General features: G+C 44.2%; 1 protein-coding gene across 3 annotated transcripts in view; it reads right to left on the reverse strand.

The window, feature by feature from the left end:
- Positions 1-18451, reverse strand: part of ATP10B (ATPase, class V, type 10B) — a 187605-nt gene that overhangs the window by 65486 nt on the left and 103668 nt on the right. For 2 of the 3 annotated variants that reach the window (XM_005870568.2, XM_005870569.2), the window contains exons 3-4: positions 17217-17411; positions 2776-2980 (exon numbers count right to left, since the gene is read on the reverse strand). In XM_005870568.2, coding sequence (XP_005870630.1) covers positions 2776-2980; positions 17217-17411 — 400 coding nt within the window. Of the gene's footprint in view, positions 1-2775; positions 2981-15890; positions 16540-17216; positions 17412-18451 lie in introns of those variants that run through there. The other variant, XM_014543172.1, reaches the window with a different exon arrangement.

The raw sequence follows: 18451 nt of genomic DNA on the forward strand, positions 1-18451 counted from the left end.
GGGTGAGGGGCTGAGGGCCGTTTTCAGGCTGGCGGGCAACTGAAGCTCCCAACCTGTCCTTTTTTTCTTTTTTCTTTTATTCTGGGATTTATTTACCTTCTATGGCTGTCACTGGAGCTGAGAGCCGGCTTTCTCTCTGAGGCTCGGCTCCAGCTCTGAGACCTCGGCTGCTAAAAGCAGGTATCTGGTTTGTTTGGGTTCTATAATCAAAACACTGTTTCAACTCCAGCTCTGAGGCCCGGCTGGCTGAAAGCAGGTTTCTGGTTTTTTTTAAGCTTCTATAATTGTAACAATGTTTCTTAAACTGCAAGCTCAGAGCCCAGCAGAGGCAGGCGGGGAACGTTGGCTTCCTCCGTCACTGAAGCAAGCAAGCCTCCTGTTCGCTTCAAGCTGCCTGGCTGCCGGCCGCCATCTTGGCTGGCAGTTAATTTGCATATCTCGCTGATTAGCCAATGGGAAGTGTAGCGAAGTTATGGCTAATTACCATGTTTCTCTTTTATTAGATAGGATATAGAATGATAAATGGGTACTTTCAAGTATCATCTCTGGGTAACCTCAGGGTAATAAAGGGCCAGGGAGATGAGCTACTGAAAACCTTAAGAGCTGAGACAATGGACAAACCTGGTTTTGAATTCTGGTTCTGATACTTCCCAGCTCAGTGACCTTGGGCAACTTACTTAACCTTGTATGCCTTGGTCTCATGTATATAATGGGGACAATAATAGCACCCATCTCACTTTTTTTTTTTGCCAGGATAAATGAGGTAATTATGCAAAGCCCTTAGTAAGGGCTTAATAAAAGCATATTATTATTACTACTACTATTATTACCCATAAATGGAAAAAGATACACTTGAGCAAAGTCAGGGAGGGAGAATCAATAATTAAAACAGAAGAGGGAATGCTGAAAAACTTCAAGCTCAAATAAACCTTCCTCCCTTCACAAATGAATTTACCTTTTTTGTAAGTCATTACGCCCGGTACCCTGTGAGGATTCAGGGTTAGAGTTTGAGAGATGTTATTAAATTGGCTGGTCTATGGCACTGGAGTGTGAATGACCCTTTCATCTGGCTCTTCACTCTAGTCAAATCCCACACTACCTGACTAATTAATATACAAGAAACAGCTTGGGAGCTGCTGCCAAAGACAGAGAGAAAAACAAAACTGCCTGGTGAAACTCAACAACACCGACATAACTTCCTGAGAGAGAGTAAAAAGGACTCTGAGTTGTGATGAGGATGTTGGGGTGAGGAGGCTGACAGGGAGATTTGTAAGCAAATACAAGTTTCACTATTCCCAGAACTTAAACAAAAAGAAATAGAATAGAAATTCTCAAAATGCTTTGCATGTAGCTCCAGCGAGGTGGCAGTTTTACACACTCATATATTCACACATGCGTGTGTGTGTGTGTGCGCGTGTGTGTGCGCACACGTGCATGTATGTAATGGTCATGGTGGATCCATTCCAAGTGTAGTGACTGCAGCCAAGGTAGCAGCGATAGACCATTTACTGTGGGTCTACTTTGAACCAAACCCTGTATTTTCTTTTTTACGTTTCTTATCTCATAGGATTCTCACAGCCAAACTATGGGACAGCTATCATTCCCATTGCCAGGAGGAGAGAACAGACTTCTGAGGACGGGATTATTCATAGGAAAGGGCTTTGATGAAAACTATTCATTCAGTATTTTGAGAGGCAGAGTGAGCGATGATGGGTGGTCTCTTCTCGAGAAGTTTCACTAGAGATAACTGAATGCATGGGCATCTCTGAGGAGGGAAGCACCTGCCTTCTTTATCCTAAATCTCCTGCCTCATCCACTTTCTCCCCAGCCACAGACTGGCAGAGTGAGGAAAAGAGACACAATTTTATTCTTTTCCATGGGCAGAGAAAGGTACCAGATTGGAAATCAACTCTTTCAAGGGGAATTTTAGTTGAAAATTAGAATATCACACTCAGTTTCAATCAATCACAACATTTATTGCCTATGAACACCATTGACATTTACTGCCAACTATTTACTGGCCTCTAACTATGTGCCTTTACCTTCATGGTAAATAATTCATGTACATATCATTTAGTCTTTAGAATTATCCTGTGGAGAGGGTACTACTTTTCTACCCATTTTCCAGATGAGGGAATGAAGGTGTGAGAGCAGTAACTTGCCTAAGGTGAGACAGCTAATAAATGGCGAGGTTGGGCTTAGAGATGAGCTCTGGGCATTTAACCACCAAACAATAAAGACTTCGCCATGATGTCCAAAGTACCATATATGTAAGTGTGGGGATTAAACAAAAGTGTCAATGATTGCTCCCTGTCCTCAAAGAGGTTTCAGGACTGTTGAGAAGGTAAAATACACACAAATGGAAACAGTTAGCAATGCCTCACTGCAGTTCATGTTGGGGTCAAAGGGATGTGAGAGAAGACTCATGGAGGGAGAGGTTGCTGGAGCTGAGCTGGGCAGGATGAGCAGGGATTAGATAAACACAGCAAAGCAGGTTGGTCCCAGGGTAACTGAACAAATATTAGACTCCCGGGTTTAGAGCAGAGAGCATAGTGTCATCAGATGAACAGAGCGGGTCCCATTTAGGAATTCTGAGGCCTTCAGCAAGTTATTTAACATCCCTATGCCTCAGTTTCCTCATCTGTCATAAGGGAGAATACCCATTTCAGAGGGAAAAGGAGGCAGTCACTACCTTCCCCTCTACCCACCCGATTACGTTCAACTTTCCAGTAGAGTTGCCTTTGCCTGCAAAGAAGATGTTAGGAAGAGCCCTACCTGCTGAGAGAATCCCTTCACCACACGCCTTTGCTTGAGGTTTGTCTCTCCGTCCAAGTTGGCCGTTTCCAGGTGGCAGATCCCACTGGGGTCCGAGGAAAAGAGGAGGAGAATGTCGGCCGGGATGATCTCATTGCATCGCATCTGGATGAAGTCTCCCACACGCACATCCCTCCAGCGCTTCTGCACGTAGCTCTGCTCCTTTCTGGGGTGGGAGAAATACAGGGGTCAGCCTGAGTCCTGAGCTTCTCCAGAAACTTGATGAGTGAATGGAGGAAGGTTCTACTTGCACTGAAATATCTCCCAGGCAGCCTGTCACATGACTGCTCTGTATTTGACCTTGCCCCTAAAGACTACCACCAGAATCTCTCTAGAAAAGCTAAGCATGATCTCTCAAATCCCACCAGTACAAGATCCATCCTGATAATCATCTAGAGTTTTCATTGACTGTTGTCTGTTGACTGGGGACGGTGCTCAGCTTTTGCTTCTGCCAAGGAAAGGAGAAGGTAACGCAGTCATATTAGCATATACTTTGAATATACATCTTTCCCCCAGAATAGCAGTTATCACAGGGTTGCAAGGAACTGGGGTGTAGGAAAGACCGTTTTTGATAACAGGAAGAGAGTGGCCATAGGAAAGGTGAGGACATAGGCCTGTGTATGGGAAGATCTGAGTGGTTCTGAAATAGAGAACTCTGGGTCATCAGGGAATTAGGAAGATGGTACCAGGAACTTTGATTGGATAGAACCCATGTGGTAATAAAATCAGAGGACTACAGAAATCTAAGGATATTATATACTTCCTTTTCCCATCCAATTTATCAAGCTCAGATAATAGCAGTGGCAGTAATAATAGCAAATTTAGCATTTCTACTGTGCCAAGTACTGGTGTTAATTAATGCTTCACTTACCTGCATAATAATCCAATGGAGTAGATACTTTTGTATCCATTGCACAAATGAGGAAATTGAGAGTCCAAGAAAAATTTCCCCAGGTCTTACCAAGACGGAACTGGAACCTGAGCCTGGGTGCAACTTGACACCAAATCCCAGAGTTTGTACTGCTTGGACAGCCCCCTCCTCAAACACATGCCCCCTCTCCTCTCAGAGGAAGGGCAGCCTCAGCTGGTCCACCGCCAGCAAAAGGACTTGCTATTACTCAAGGCCACGCACTCCACTTCAAGGAGCTCTCATCTCCTACCATTTAAAAAATAACTTAAGGTGTTCATCATGCGTCCCATGAAGTCTTCTGGACATGTCAAGTTGAATTTAACTTCCCAAGGGCCCTCAATTTTTCTTTCAAGATCTGTCCTGCAGGTATGGGCTCTTCGGTCTCAGGCTGCGTTTAGAAAGTCCCTCTTTAAATGTGGGAGTTGGAAACAAACCACTAACCCACAAGGCCTTTTTAGCGGAGCCCAGCTGGCCAGGAGAGGCAGGTTCTCCTTTGCTGTTTTTCTCTCCTGACACTGAGCCCCTCGGGGCATGTTATTGCTCCTGTTTCTACTGGAATCCGGGCTGCCCTGGGCAGGACAAGTCCACTCTTCCAGAGAAAGAGGAATGACTGGAATTTCCCTTTTGACTTCACAAACATCCTGAGGAGGATAAGGGGTTTGATGTCTACCTCCCTTCTCTGGGGGCCCTCTGGAGAACCCCAGGCAAGCCTTCCTAGGACCCCATTTTCCTTGTCATAAAAGACCCTCCCAGAGACTCTCAGTCCCCTGACGTGAATGTGCTTCCCTACGGAAGTCCAAGGGGAGCTCTCATTAGAGTCTGGGAAGCAATTGGGGCCCTCAGAACTGGAGAGCAAGCAGCCTTGCAACTTTCAAGCCCCTCAGAATTCTGGGGAAGTACCCATGTTCCCAGAGAGCTCGGTGCTTAGGTCCACCCATGGATTTTGAGACCACTTCTGAGGAGTGGGGGCAATGCTCCCGTAGCATTTTACTAAAAATTCTTTTTAGGGAAAAGCATGTCACAGGGTTTTAAGCACTTTCAGTCCATCAGTTTCTTTTATGCTTCTGCTCTTCCCTACATCATGTTTCCCTCCTGCATGAAGAACAGTCACCCCAGATTTGTTTCTCAATGTCATTTCAGAAATACATGCATCTGTTTATTGATGTATTTAGGGTGGATACGCCCCCATTGGGAGTGTCGGCGTTGCTGTCAATCCATTTGGGGAAGGATCCAGGGAAATATTGGTCTCTCTTCAGATCAGCCCTAGGAGCACCTGTTAAATGTCCAAATATAAGGCTGCTTAAAGGAACTGGAATGGGTTCATAGGGTAATGGAGTGATGGTTTTCTTTATTGCTTTTTTCCCCTTTTTGAGAGCATGCCTTAAGAAAGGAGTCTTAAATATTAACAGCAAAATTTCTCCAAGAAACAAAGATTTATCATTTGACTTTCTACTTTCTTCCTCACTTCCCCTCTTCACCATCTGTGTCCTATGGGATAAAGCCTTTGGGGATGCTGGGGTATCTGTTGATTGCTATAATCTCAGCATTCCACCTGGCATTTGAAGTAGGATTTAAGGAGAACACTTTGACTCTGAGCAATCTCCTGATTGCCAGTGCTTTCAGAGCACGCTGACGCAGGTTTGCAAATGCTAGTTGGGAGTGCTGCATACATAGGCTTATCAAAGGCAAGTCCAACACACCTCTACCGATTAACACTGGATCTTATTCTTCTCCTTTCTTATAAAGGACTGACTGCTTATTATGAGATGTGGGTTACTAAGGTGATGGAAGATGGAAGGTTATGGAGATGAGCTTATGGTATACATTTTTTTTTTTTTATGAAGAGTCACTTCTGCGAGTTGGGCTGTAGTGTTGTTTTGTCAATTGCCACCATGAGGACAGGTATCGCATATCCATGGAGCCGCCCAAGAAGTTGTAAGTCAGACCAATCTCTGTCTTCTTTCCATTATTCTTTGGATCCCAGGGAGGTCACTGTGACACTGGTGACAATTGCCTCTGTCCTTTCTTTAGACATAGGCCTCTCTCCTTTATGATGACATGTGGTGGTGAAGAAACATGCTCATTGTAGGCTTCCCTCCCCAAGCCAAGGTGCCCATCTCCCGGCTGTGCTTCTCCAACAGAGGCACGCATACCTCCAGGCACACAGCCCATCGTGCGTGTCTAGGAGTCACGAAGGTATGAAATCAACATGATTTTGGGGTGTTAGTTCTTAAAAAAGAATTTTTTTGGTGGGGGATATGGCTTAGTAATTTAGCTGCCGCATAATTTAAAGAATTATATGAACTCAAATATGTTATGTTATGAAATCAGAGGAATTTTAGGGATAAAAAAGGGAGACATCAAGGACACTGCCTTCTTGCACTGGGCCACTCTGTGTTGTTCTCCTGATCCTCTGGGTCCACTTTGTCTCTTCAACTGTCAGGAGCATGAACATGGAAAAGGCAAGGATGCACAGCCCATGGGGCTCCAGCCAGAGGAGGTGATGACTGGCTGAGTCCAGCTGAGGCGGAAAAGCGTGCTCCTGCATTGAGTGACAGCCAGATGCGGCCAGCTGCAGGCTGGCGGCCACCTGAGAAAGTCATTCCCTGGCTAATCTAGCCCATTTGGAACAGCTGACCCAGGTGGACAGGTCCACACCACCCCCCCCCCTGTTCACTCAGTGAGTCCACACCTGGGAACTGACTGCTATTTTAATTTCATGGAATGTTCACTGATGTTTAAAAATGAGACAAATCAACAATGTGGCTTGGGACAAAGACTCCATCTGGCAGATTCTGCCTCCAGGAAAATTAAGTGGCGTCATGTTAAATGGCTTTCCGAGAGGAGATAGGGCTTATTAAGAGGTAAATAAACAGCAAGAGAGATTTGTAACCAACCAGATGTCATGGGGAAGCAGATAAAAGGGCGGGGAGGGATGGGGGAGAAGAGGATGCTTAAGGTTTCATTTCTCAAATATGTGGGTTTTAGAAAAAAGGGTTTCAAGGAACTGGAGTTGAGGGAATTTATCAGGAGGATTAGTTGTCTGTGGGACTTTTAATTTAACAGAGGATGATGCACGGGCCTGGGCTATCCTCCAGGAAGCTTGACTCTCAAGCCCAGAATGGTCAGTGCTGCTGCCCAGGGTAAAAGGAAATGTCAGGGAGAATGAGTACAGGGCAGGGATCAAGAGCAGGCTTGAATCCCAGCTTCACCACCTACTCCCTGTGTGATCTTGGGCAAGTTACTTAACCACTCGGTGCCTCTGTTTTGTTTTGTTTTTTCCAATTGAAGGTAATATATGCACTTGCCTCAGAAGGATGGGTGATGTGACAGGTAAAGTACCGAGCTCAGGGTTTTGCACTTAGTGCTCAATAAATACAAGCGTCTGTTAGGATGATAAGGACGAATGGCTGTTAGTGTTCTGGCAAAGGCTAAGCACTATGAAGCCAGCCCCAGGGTGTTCTTCATGCTGTAGGGACAGCCATTTTATGCCCTCGATTACATTCTATGGCTTGGGCCCAAGCACACAATATACAAACACAAGGGACTCTAAAAATCCAAATCTTTTCTCTAAGCCCAGAAAAGAAGGACCCAAACTCAGCAGATTGAAGGCTTAAGATGCTGGCTACTGAGACAAACTCTCAGAAAAGGGGACCCTTAAAACCAGGGCTGCCTAGCAAGTCCTTTTGTGGACCCTGACACACTGATTCTAAAGTTTCTATGGAGAAGCAAAGGACCCAGGATAGTCAACACACTATTGAAGGAGAAGAACAAAGTTGGAGGACTGACTTCAAGACTTACTATAAAGCTATAGCAATCAAGACAGTGTGGTACTGACAAAAGAACAAATAAGTAGACCAATGGCACAGATGAGAGAGCCAAGAAGCAAACCCACGTAAATATAGTCAGCCGCTCCTAATTGCTTCATGTCCCTTCTATTTTCAACGTGTAAGAAGCTTGCTGAGAGCTGGGATGACCTTTAGCCATTTTAACATCCAGTCTATCTATTCTTATTATGGCCTCACCAGTAGAGACTTCCAACAATGATAATATATTATAATAGAATATACTATAAGTAATATTATATATAATGTATATCATATATAAATCAAATATAATAAATATAACAAGCTTATATCTATTGAGTGCCTGTAATGAAACCAGCACTTAACCTATATTACCACTTAGCTATCAAATAATGAAACAACTTTTGTTATTACCATTATATCTGTATTTCATAGATGAGAAACTTAGACCCCAAAAGGTTATCTTGTAAGGTCAAGGTTATCTTTATAGCTGTGTCTATCAGGCCGTATGAGTGACAGCTGTAAGAGCTTCATGGCTTATTGTGGTCTCCTGGTTCTGTTTGGGAGGGAGGTGCAAAGCAGATGAGGCCTCAGAAGGTGATGTCATAGGCATCAAGGAGGCTGGCCTGAGGACAGAAGCCTCACCTTTCCATATTGTGAGCTCCTTAGTGGCAAACAGAGGCCGTAAATCCTCATCCGCTGAAATACTCATCATGCTAACACAGTGCAGAGCTTTGGTGATGCCTGAGTTCTTGCTTTATGACTCTTCCACCCATTGAGTTTCAGGGAAGACGTCATGCACCCTATCCTGAAATGACAAGCTGAATTGGCCCAAATAGTTTATGGTCTTCTGTGAGCCCAGCAGTGGGAGGAGGGCAGGCATTTGCAAAATTAACGCTTCCCAAGAGGAGCCTAGTTTGCAGCTGACCTGTGGGATGGATGCACTGGTCTGCTGGTCCACAAACTCCAGCCAATGGTGCTTTTCACAGTCATGCTTCAAATGACTAATGTTCCTTTGTTGTCTGCATTTTTTAGATTCTTTCCCCAGGCCCATTTCGCTATGTTATTATAGCTTGCAGTCCGGTTCTATGGCAAAGAGTTTGTCTTTTCTCCTTTGGTTCCAAGCCCCAGCCAATGGTCTTTCTTTCTTACTCCCCTAGCGTCAAGCTCACGATGGCTGCTGGCTATCAAGGTTATAGGATCCTTCTTAGCAATATTTTAGCTAACATTTTCTGAGTGCTACTGAATGCCAGGTACTGTGCTAAGCATTTTACATGCATTTTCTCATTTAATACCTGCAGCGACCCAAGATGTAATTTTAGGGGGAAAATGGATTTATGATTGTATTTAGATGTTAGAGTAGCCCTGGAAAAACCTAAATTCTGCCCTGTCCATCATCTCATCTCTTTGGGTTCCCCAGAGAGCTGCTATTTGGAAGAAATAATAGCAGCACGAGTCCAAACAGCTGCTTTATTAATAGCTGCCCAAGAATGATATTCTAATACATACTCTATGTTAGACGTTGGCTTAAATGAAGTGGCTTAGGCTCTGGGCTAAATGAGAGCGACTACATCCCTCGCCTGAATCTAAATCTTGGTATGAGTATACTCAGGTGTGGTGTGGTGTGGAAGGGGCAGGAGCAAGTGGGGAAGACAGGCCACAGAGGGATTTCCTGCATTCAGATTTCAAATTCTGTTCCTAGAATAGATGAGAAATGAGAGAACAGAGCACAGGATTTTGCTGTTAAAACATTGTAACCCTGCCCACTGGGAAATGTGGCTTTGTGAATGTATTTGATTTTTACTAATAAAATAAGCAATTCCTCCCTCGTGTGTTGGGGGAATGTAGCAAGAAAAATGAAGGCTCAGGCTGGGCCTGCCATAGATAAAATTAGAGCTGAAGTGCCTGGAATAAAAAAAAAATTACTTAGTGCTACTGCTTACGGTGCAGGCACTGAGTTAAATGGTTTATAAGGATTATCTCATTCAATCCATAGATAGGTGCTAGTATTGTCCCCATTTTACAGACATTGAAATGGAGGTTCAAGTGATCTAGCAATTACATATATCCACACATCTAGTTCTGAGATGACAATCCCAGGTCTGATGTCAAAGTCGTTGATGCCAACCATCCAGTAAGATGTCACATTTTAAATGTCATTGTTTAGACATTTAAGAGACTGCTTTACACTTTGCATTGTATACTTGGTTTCTGCGTGACTTTCAAGCCCTCTCGAATGTCAACTGTACACCTTTTCACAAATGTACCGTAGAGAGATTATGATCACCATTTAAAGATGAGACCAATGGGGCCCCAACTGCTTAAGCAGCCTCATCCAGCTCATGCGGTTAATTAGTGACAGACCCAGGGGCAGGACCTCTGCTTCCTCATGCTCAGGCTTTCAAATGGGGGCACTGACACAGGAAATCAGGCCCGCACTCCTGCAGCACCTACAATTATTTCTATGTAACAGCAGCCACCGTACTTACAGAAAAGACAATCTCCACGTCTTGGTAAAGTGTCAGAATTTAAGAAATTTTCATCTGAGTCATTCCTCTCCTTGGCTTCTGACATTTTTTGGTTCTGGTCCTTTTGATAGCAGCCTAGGCCACACACACAGCCTTTAGTTGACATGTGAACAGACTGTGACCCGAAAGGTGTTCCCTCTGCCTGGCTAAATGCTGCTCATCCTTCAATCCCTCCTGAAATGTCACCTCTTCAGGGAAGGCTTCCCTCGGCCTGGATGTTTGTCACATGCAGATGAGTCACCATATCCCATGCGTGACCGTGGCCCTTTGTACACAGGCTACCAATGCACATGGTGCCTCCTGACCCCCGGACCACTGAGAGCCCCTCGAGGGCACCCAGCGCCCATGGTGGTGCATACACAGTCCTGAATGAATATTTGCTAAACAGAGGAATAAATGGAGCACCTGGACCCTGAAACACTTTTGCTACATTATAATACACAAAATACAAAAACTGGCCTGCATTCTCTTGGTTCCCACTCCTGCTTCCTTACTGCATGTGTTCTAAATACAAATAAAAAATTTACTAAACTGGATGAAAAAAAATCTCTTGCTGGGTACGGTTTCTAGAGTCATTAAACTGAGCTCTGGGAGAAACAAAGCTAATCCAATTCCAAAGCTCATCTCTCCTTTAAGTCATTCCACGAGTCTGATTAATGGGTCACCTTTAGACCACAAGCACAGTGGCTATATTAAAAGAAAATGCTCTAACAGGACTGTGAGTTTGTTAACAAGGCTGCTGGTGTTTGCGAGAAGATTCCCTCACAGTCTAAACATGTCTAGGCTGGATGATGCATGGGGTTAGGTTGAGCAAAAGTCGAAGGGCCCTAGAATTCAATTGCACAAAAATGAAAATAACTCCCCGCAAAAGAACATCAGTTTCTCAAATGTGTGAATCTGAGACAAAAGGGATAGAGCTAGTGCTTGATATATAAGCTTTTCTGATGCTTCTCAGAAAAAAAAATTATCCTCTCTGATCTTGCATTCTTTGCCCGACATCCTGCATCTACTTGAGAAAAGGAAGTGCCATTGAGCATCCGTCAGTTAACATAATAACTAACACTATCTGGCATTTCCTATTCTGGGGTCTTTCATAGAATGAAACTACTTCAGAGTTGGAAGAACTTTAGGGATATGCAGTCCACAATGTCCCAAAATGTATATGTTCCAGTCTGTTAATATGTGGAAAGCAATTTATAAAGCGTCTAGGCTCAAAAGAATTTTAAGGTGATGAGAGCAATTTTAAGGACATGGAGGTGGCCTCTCTAACATCTGTTTCCCCTTCTCAGACACTATCTCATTCCCCTCCCCCCTCCCGCCCCATTTTGGTTTTCCATCTTCTCTGGGTAGCTCAGATGTTTTAAGGGAAGCAGACTGCATGTTGGACTTTGTGGCTCAGATATAACCTAATTAGCATAATCCCACCTCCTGCTCACAGGGATTGGTTTAGGGATGGGCATGTGACCTACTGTGGTCACTGACGTGTGAGGAGGGACTCAATCTTCCAAGAATGTTTTCAGAGTGCCCTTTTTCCTCCCTTTGTGAATTATCCTATGTAGATGTGAAGGCTGGAGCTGCTGCAGCCATGTTATTGCCATGAGGGGAGTTTGCCTAAGAATAATGATGATACAGGGGGACTCAATGAAAAGGACAGCTAAATGCAGGATATAGAACGCAGATGGAACTGTGTCTATTTTGGTTTTACATCTTCTCTGGGTAGCTCAGATGCTTTCAGGGAAGCAGACTGCATGTTGGACTCTGTGGCTCAGATATAACCTAATTAGCATAATCCTACCTCCTGCTCACAGGGATTGGTTTAGGGGTGGGCATGTGACCTACTGTGGTCACTGACGTGTGAGGAGGGACTCAATCTTCCAAGAATGTTTTCAGAGTGCCCTTTTTCCTCCCTTTGTGAATTATCCTATGTAGATGTGAAGGCTGGAGCTGCTGCAGCCATGTTATTGCCATGAGGGGAGTTTGCCTAAGAATAATGATGATACAGGGGGACTCAATGAAAAGGACAGCTAAATGCAGGATATAGAACGCAGATGGAACTGTGTCTGATCACCTGCCCACCTCAGAATGTTTGTAGTGACCTAAACCAACAAGTCTCTTTGTCATTTAAACTTGTTTGAGCTGAGCTTTCTGCTGCTTGTAGCAGAAAACATTTCAACTGACACAACTGAATCAAACAAAGTTGGTTAGTTTACTTAAGGAGAGTCCACCAGAAACTTTATCCTATATAATAAAAGGCTAATATGCAAATTGACCAAAGAGCAGAACGACCAGTCACTATGACGCACACCACCAGGGGGCAGACGCTCAATGCAGGAGCTGCTCCCTGGTTGTTGGTGTGCTTCCACAGGGGGAGCGCCGCTCAGCCAGAAGCTGGGCTCACAGCTGGTGAGTGCAGCGGTGGTGGTGGGAGCCTCTCCTACCTCCGCGGCAGCACTAAGGATGTCTAGCTGCAGGCTTAGGCCCACTCCCCGCGTCAGTCGGACATCCCCTGAGGGCTCCCAGACTATGAGAGGGCATGGGCCGAGCTGAGGGCCTCCCCCACGCCCCTCCACCGAGTGCATGAATTTCGTGCACTGGGACTCTAGTTATGTTAATAAGCATTGTTGTACTATCTCCCAAATTTCTTTGGCTGTGCATTTCATTCTTTCACAGTGCATCTCACAACACAAGACCTAGTGTGACTCCTAAATTTTACAAAAGTATGAACTAAGACCTAGAGATTTAAAAGACTTTTCTAAGTTATTACCACTGACTCTTCAACAACTCAAGTTTGAACTGTGTGGGTAACTTCTACATGGATTTCTGTGCTGTTCAAAATCACACTGTTCAAGAGTTGACTGTATTGGTAGGTAGTCACAGATCTGGACCTAGAGTATAGGCTTCCTGGCTCCTAGGCCTGCACTCTCCCTTGAAGATCACACCCCCTCTCTACCCAAAGAGGTTAAGAGGTTCCCTCATTGAAGATAAATCTCAAAAGAAGAAACTAATTATTCTTTTGCAGAGACTTCAGATTCCTAGGATATTATAATGCAAAAGTTGCAAGTGAGGGGGCTCATAGGCAACATAAAAACTTTATGTTAAATAAAATAGGTCTGAAGTATTTGAAAAAAATCAACCAGTTACAATGTAAAATCAGGTTATTTCAAATAAAAATATTAATTCTAGCTTCCTCAATAAAACTCAGGCAATCCTGCAATACCAGGCCTATACAGGGTGGGGCAAAAGTAGGCTTATAATTGTCCATATGGAAAATAACACAATAAATTAAGAAATAATAATACAAGAATAAACTCTTTGTTCTGTGTGCTCACAACTGTAAACCTACTTTTGCTCCACCCTGTATTTCCACATAGTAACCAGCTAGAGCCGAGTGGCCATCTTTGCCTCCTGAGATGAACGCATGGCCACCTCCTGTTTGCCACAGTCCCCGCCACTCTCAATTGTACCCTAACGCTAATGCTAAGTGTCAGTGGTCATTTATAACTACACAAAAAATATTGCTTTCCTCCTTATACCCAGTCTATTCATTCAATTACCTTCCTGGCCCAGTAGTCAATTATTTTGCTATCCTGGAAAAAATAATAAATATTAAAAAATATTTCCAAGGTTCAGTAATTTTGCAACAACTACGTTACAAAGTTGAGACACACAATAACTCTCTTTTCTTCCCTTACTGACCAAGACCATGTCCTTTTCTGAACAACTGAGTGAGTCGATGATGAACAAGTTTCTTTACTGTGCATCTTTTTTTAGTCCTTCATGGGCCAGGGGGTTAAGAGGGCCAGCATGTATTATTTTTGGGAAGGGGGGCATGAATATCTTTTTTCAGAGACCATGTCTTTGTCCCTATTATCAACTAAATATACCTTGGGAAATACTGTCACAATGTCCCTCCCTGTCAGTGAGCCTGTGGACTAATGCCCCTTGTTGCTGGAATTATTCTCTGCTATTCCCTGGAAGTTGTTTTGAGAACAGAACTATAGCAGCCTGGTCTCCATCAGGCCAGCACCCAGCACAGGCCAGTCCGTGGTCTGATCAACACTGACGTTATCCCGAAGAATAGCCCCATTATTCTGGGATGCCTAGGACAGAGAATTTCTGGCAGAGCAGGGAGAACAGGACCAGCCTAATTGAGGTCCACAGGCATCCCTCCCCAAGAAACCAGCTTCCTGGCTCCCTATCTTCTCTGAAAACAACAACAAAGGGGAAAGGTGGAAAACAAAGCAATGGGGTGGATTGGTGACAGGTGAAACCTGTGCTTTCTTCAAAGCCAGTCTCTTCACAGAAAGGCATCGGACCCCAACAGTCATCTTTCCTTCTCTTTACAATTCCCATTCAGAGGTGAGGAATGACTAATCTCAACCCTAGGTTGTGCCAACAACATTCAGGACAACTGGGTCTAGCTGAGAAAACAACAACAAACCCAAACCAAAAGCCTTGAGATTTTTTTAGACGTAGGTGTGGCTGGAAGCTCATCTGAAGCTGAGGGAGAAAGTGGAGCTTCTCTTGGGGGTGTCCTGGGGACGAATGAGTCACCTATGTTACATGTCTCCTTAGAAGTTTCCCTGGTGACAACTTTCCAAGTGAAGCTGGGCTCAGAAACGCTCTCATCAGCAGCTCCAAGTTGAGGAAGAGGACCCCCCCTTAGCAGGAAGCAGACCTTACATTTAAACGTACGGCTGCAGCGCACACCTTGCAGCAAGAATGGTCAGAGCGACTGTGGAACTTCTACTGAATTCAGGTTGATAAAGCCAGAGGGAAAACGTCAGACAGATAGTGCTCCTTGAACGAGACATGTTCCTAATTTGCCAACAAGTCAAGTCCTCACCTGCCGGTGAGTCAATCAGCTAAGGCGTCTACCTGCTAGCCCAGCATGCACTCGGTCCGGCAGTCTCTGCAAGCCCAGGCTCGGCTGCCTTGCTTCTTCCAGGCTACGTTGCAAAGTTGAGACACACAATAACTATTTCCTTCCCTTACTGACCAAGACCGTGTCCTTTTCCAAACAACCGAGTTTGGTCACTTGCTCGATAGAACCTCTATAAAACAATGACATGCATAAGAGAACAATGTGGCAAGGCAGGTGGTGTGCAGTTTTTGCTTTGGTTGGGACATCAGAGAGAAAGCTTAAGGACAGGCCTAATGATGGAGCTAATATGAGTATGACATTCTAAAAATAAAGCAGTCACAGCTTACACATTGAGCATTTATTATAGGTCGGGCATAGCGCTAAGAACTTTCTAAGGATTATCTTGTGCAATTATGGGGACCACCCCGGAAGTGTTCCGATTTTATGAATGCAGAAATGAGGCTCAGAGAGATTAGGTCAGGTGCCTAAGGTCACGTAGTTCCCTAGTGGTAGAGACAGTATTCAACCCAGCCAGTGTTTCTCCGATGCTGCTTCTCCTAATACAACACTCCACTGCTCCCCAAACAGCCATGCCTCTTGCCCTGGAGCGGCTTTGAACTCTAATGTGCTCATGGCCACACAGGACTAAGAATACATGAGAGCTGATGCAAAATTCTTAGATACTGAACACATTTGATATAGCAAAGAAAATGTCATATAATAAAGGCTAAATTTTAATAAACAACTGAACAATTGAGTCAAGCCTCTATTTTATTTTTGTTTCCTGTTTTTTGTTTTGTTTGTTTTAGACTATAATCTTCACTGTGAAGAACTGAACAGCTTCACCGAGATAAAATAATGTTATCTCCCTACTCCAACCCTTCTCTAAACAGTAGCCCAGAGGGGCAGCAGCCACAGACAGAACAGAGCTGGGCCCACGAGACTTCCCCGAAGGATTTTTGCTTTACCTGCTGTAGACGAGGCATTCTCGGTTGTTGATCACTTTGTCGGATTGGTACCTCCGGAAGTCTTCCCAAGCATCCTTGATGGCAGTGACCCCCAGGATGATACAGATGGGTATCAGGTTCACCTCAGGCTGGAAAGCATTGACCACGGGGACAAAATTCAGAACAGCAATGCCCACGAAATAGATATTGGCAAACCGGTGTAGCTGCTCAAAGACATTCTTGGGTACGAAGGACAGCACAGTGTACTTGCTGGTCTTAATTTGATTCCCACGGTAATGTCTGTTGGGGTTCTCTTTGTGGGCACATCCTTCGAAGGGCAGGTTGGAGACCACCACTCGTTTCTTGTCTTCTTTCTTTTTCCGCCGTCCCTTCCCTTCCTTTTTCATCTCTGCTCAATCCTGTCTCTTTGATTCTCATGTGAGTTTCACAGGAAGGAGGTTTTCCCCTGGTCAGTTTCATGGTTCAGCAACCAGCCAGTCACGTCCCTGACATCGTTTACCTCCCTTCTCTGCTGAAAATTTCTCTCTTCTTTTACAAGGCATATTAAAAATAAAAAGCTGGTCCACAAACACCCAGGGAGAAATCTGACAAGGAAAGAGCTTGCTAAGAGCAGGTGTCCACCTGCCAGGCCACTTCCTCCTACTTGTTGAGACTCCACCTGTTGGAATGTAGACGTCACCCACAGGTATCTTTCGTTTCCCGTCCTCCAGTCCGGGCAGCCAAGAACAGGTGTGCCTACTCTGGGTCCTAAAACCTATCTGGTTAAGTTCTAAAGGCAAGGATTTTTAACCAAGAGGCTCAAATGCTGGAAAACTGGTATTCATTTTCTTGTTTGGGAGACATTGCCTGTCACTCTCTAAGATCTGCTCCTCAATTTGGTCTCCTGAGATGATCCAGTCAATACTAGAGTTTGATTTTTGAGCTCTTAGCCCTATTTCTAATAATATAACATCGCTATGTTTAAGTAGGTGAGAGTTTATACAAGTGAAATGAAGGTTTCTAAGTCTTAGCACTTTTGACACTTGAGATTGGATAATAATTGTTTGCTGTGGGGGCTGTCTCATATATTGTAAGATGTTTAACATGATCCTTTAGTAAGACCAACTAGATAGATACCGGTAGCAACTTCCTTTCCCAAAATGACAACCACAAATGTCTCCAGACATTGTCAAATGTCCCCTGCGGGGCAAACATGCCCTGGTTGAGAATCACTGAATTAAGTGAATGTAAGAAAATGTATGAGAAGAGAGACCAACCTTTTGAAAGTGCGGATGAGTCTGCATGACCTATTTACAAGAGAGACGGCAGGAGAATGATTCCTCTTACCTTTCATATATCTGGATGTGGGAGCAGTTTATCTCTCTATCGAAGCAGTACCGCTTGAAGTCCTCCAGGCCGTCCTTGACCATGATGATGAACAGCACAGTGGCCAATGGTAACATGGTGATTTCCCTGTGGAAAACTTCCATGGTGGGCATCCAGTTCAGAATCACCAGGAACAGGAAATAGAGGTTGGCCCACCTGGAAGGGGCAAGCAAGGTGTGAGTGAATATCACGGAGGAGAAAAATATACTCTCCACACTATTTCTACTGTTGGCCTTTAACCAACTAAAATGACATTCTTTCTCAGTGTCACCTCGAACATTATGGTAAGGGCTGTGAAGCCAGATCTATCTAGATTCAAACTGGGTTCCTATGGTTTACTAGTTGTGTGACCTCCCGAGCCTGCTTTGTCTGTGTAAAATAGGGATAGTACTGCCTACTTTAAAGGGCTCTTATAGATATTACATGAGCTAATATTTATGTACACAATAGAGGGTTTTGGAGCATGGCAGTTGCTCAAATAATGGTAGCTTATAATAATAATTACAAAGGTTAGGATGATATCGAAGTGCACATTTTGCTTTACAAAATGAAAAGATGATTTTGCATATGTTATCTCTAAAGAGTGGGTTGCATTTTTAAGTTCTCCAAGTGCATCTTGCTCCCCCTTGCCACAGTGCCTTTGTACATGAAGATCCGTCTGCAGGAACAGTCTTCTGGCTCCCTTCTCTGACTCCTATCTGCCTCTTTTCACCTAGTTAACACATTCTCTTCTTTCAGGTTATACTTCAATGATCAGTTCCTCCTGGAAGTCTTCCTGGACTTTCTTAATGAGGCCAGATTTCCCTCTTCCTCTAACAGCACCATATGTCTCTCCTTGGGGAATATATGAGTTATAATTTTATATCAATTTATATAATTAGTAAAATTAATGTCTCTGCTGGGAGCTGGTCCATCCTTGCTGCTTGACACAGTCGCTGCAGGGAAGAAACATCTGCACAGCATGTTTCAAGGGACCTGGCTTATATGGCATACTGTTCTTAATATGTTTGCTCCCCTTCTTGGCGCTATGTGTTTTAACCAAGGTCACCTCTCTGAGAAAGGTTGTTTCCCCAGGTAGGAATTTTTCCCTGAAGTTAGGGAGGGAATAAAACCCCTTAACTAAGTGCCAGGTGGGTAGTTAATCACTTTAACTAAGAACAATCACACTTAAGCTACATAATCTTTACTCCCTGGAA

This window comes from Myotis brandtii, unplaced genomic scaffold, assembly GCF_000412655.1.
Source record: "Myotis brandtii unplaced genomic scaffold, ASM41265v1 scaffold32, whole genome shotgun sequence".
In the NCBI taxonomy this organism is placed as follows: domain Eukaryota; kingdom Metazoa; phylum Chordata; class Mammalia; order Chiroptera; family Vespertilionidae; genus Myotis; species Myotis brandtii.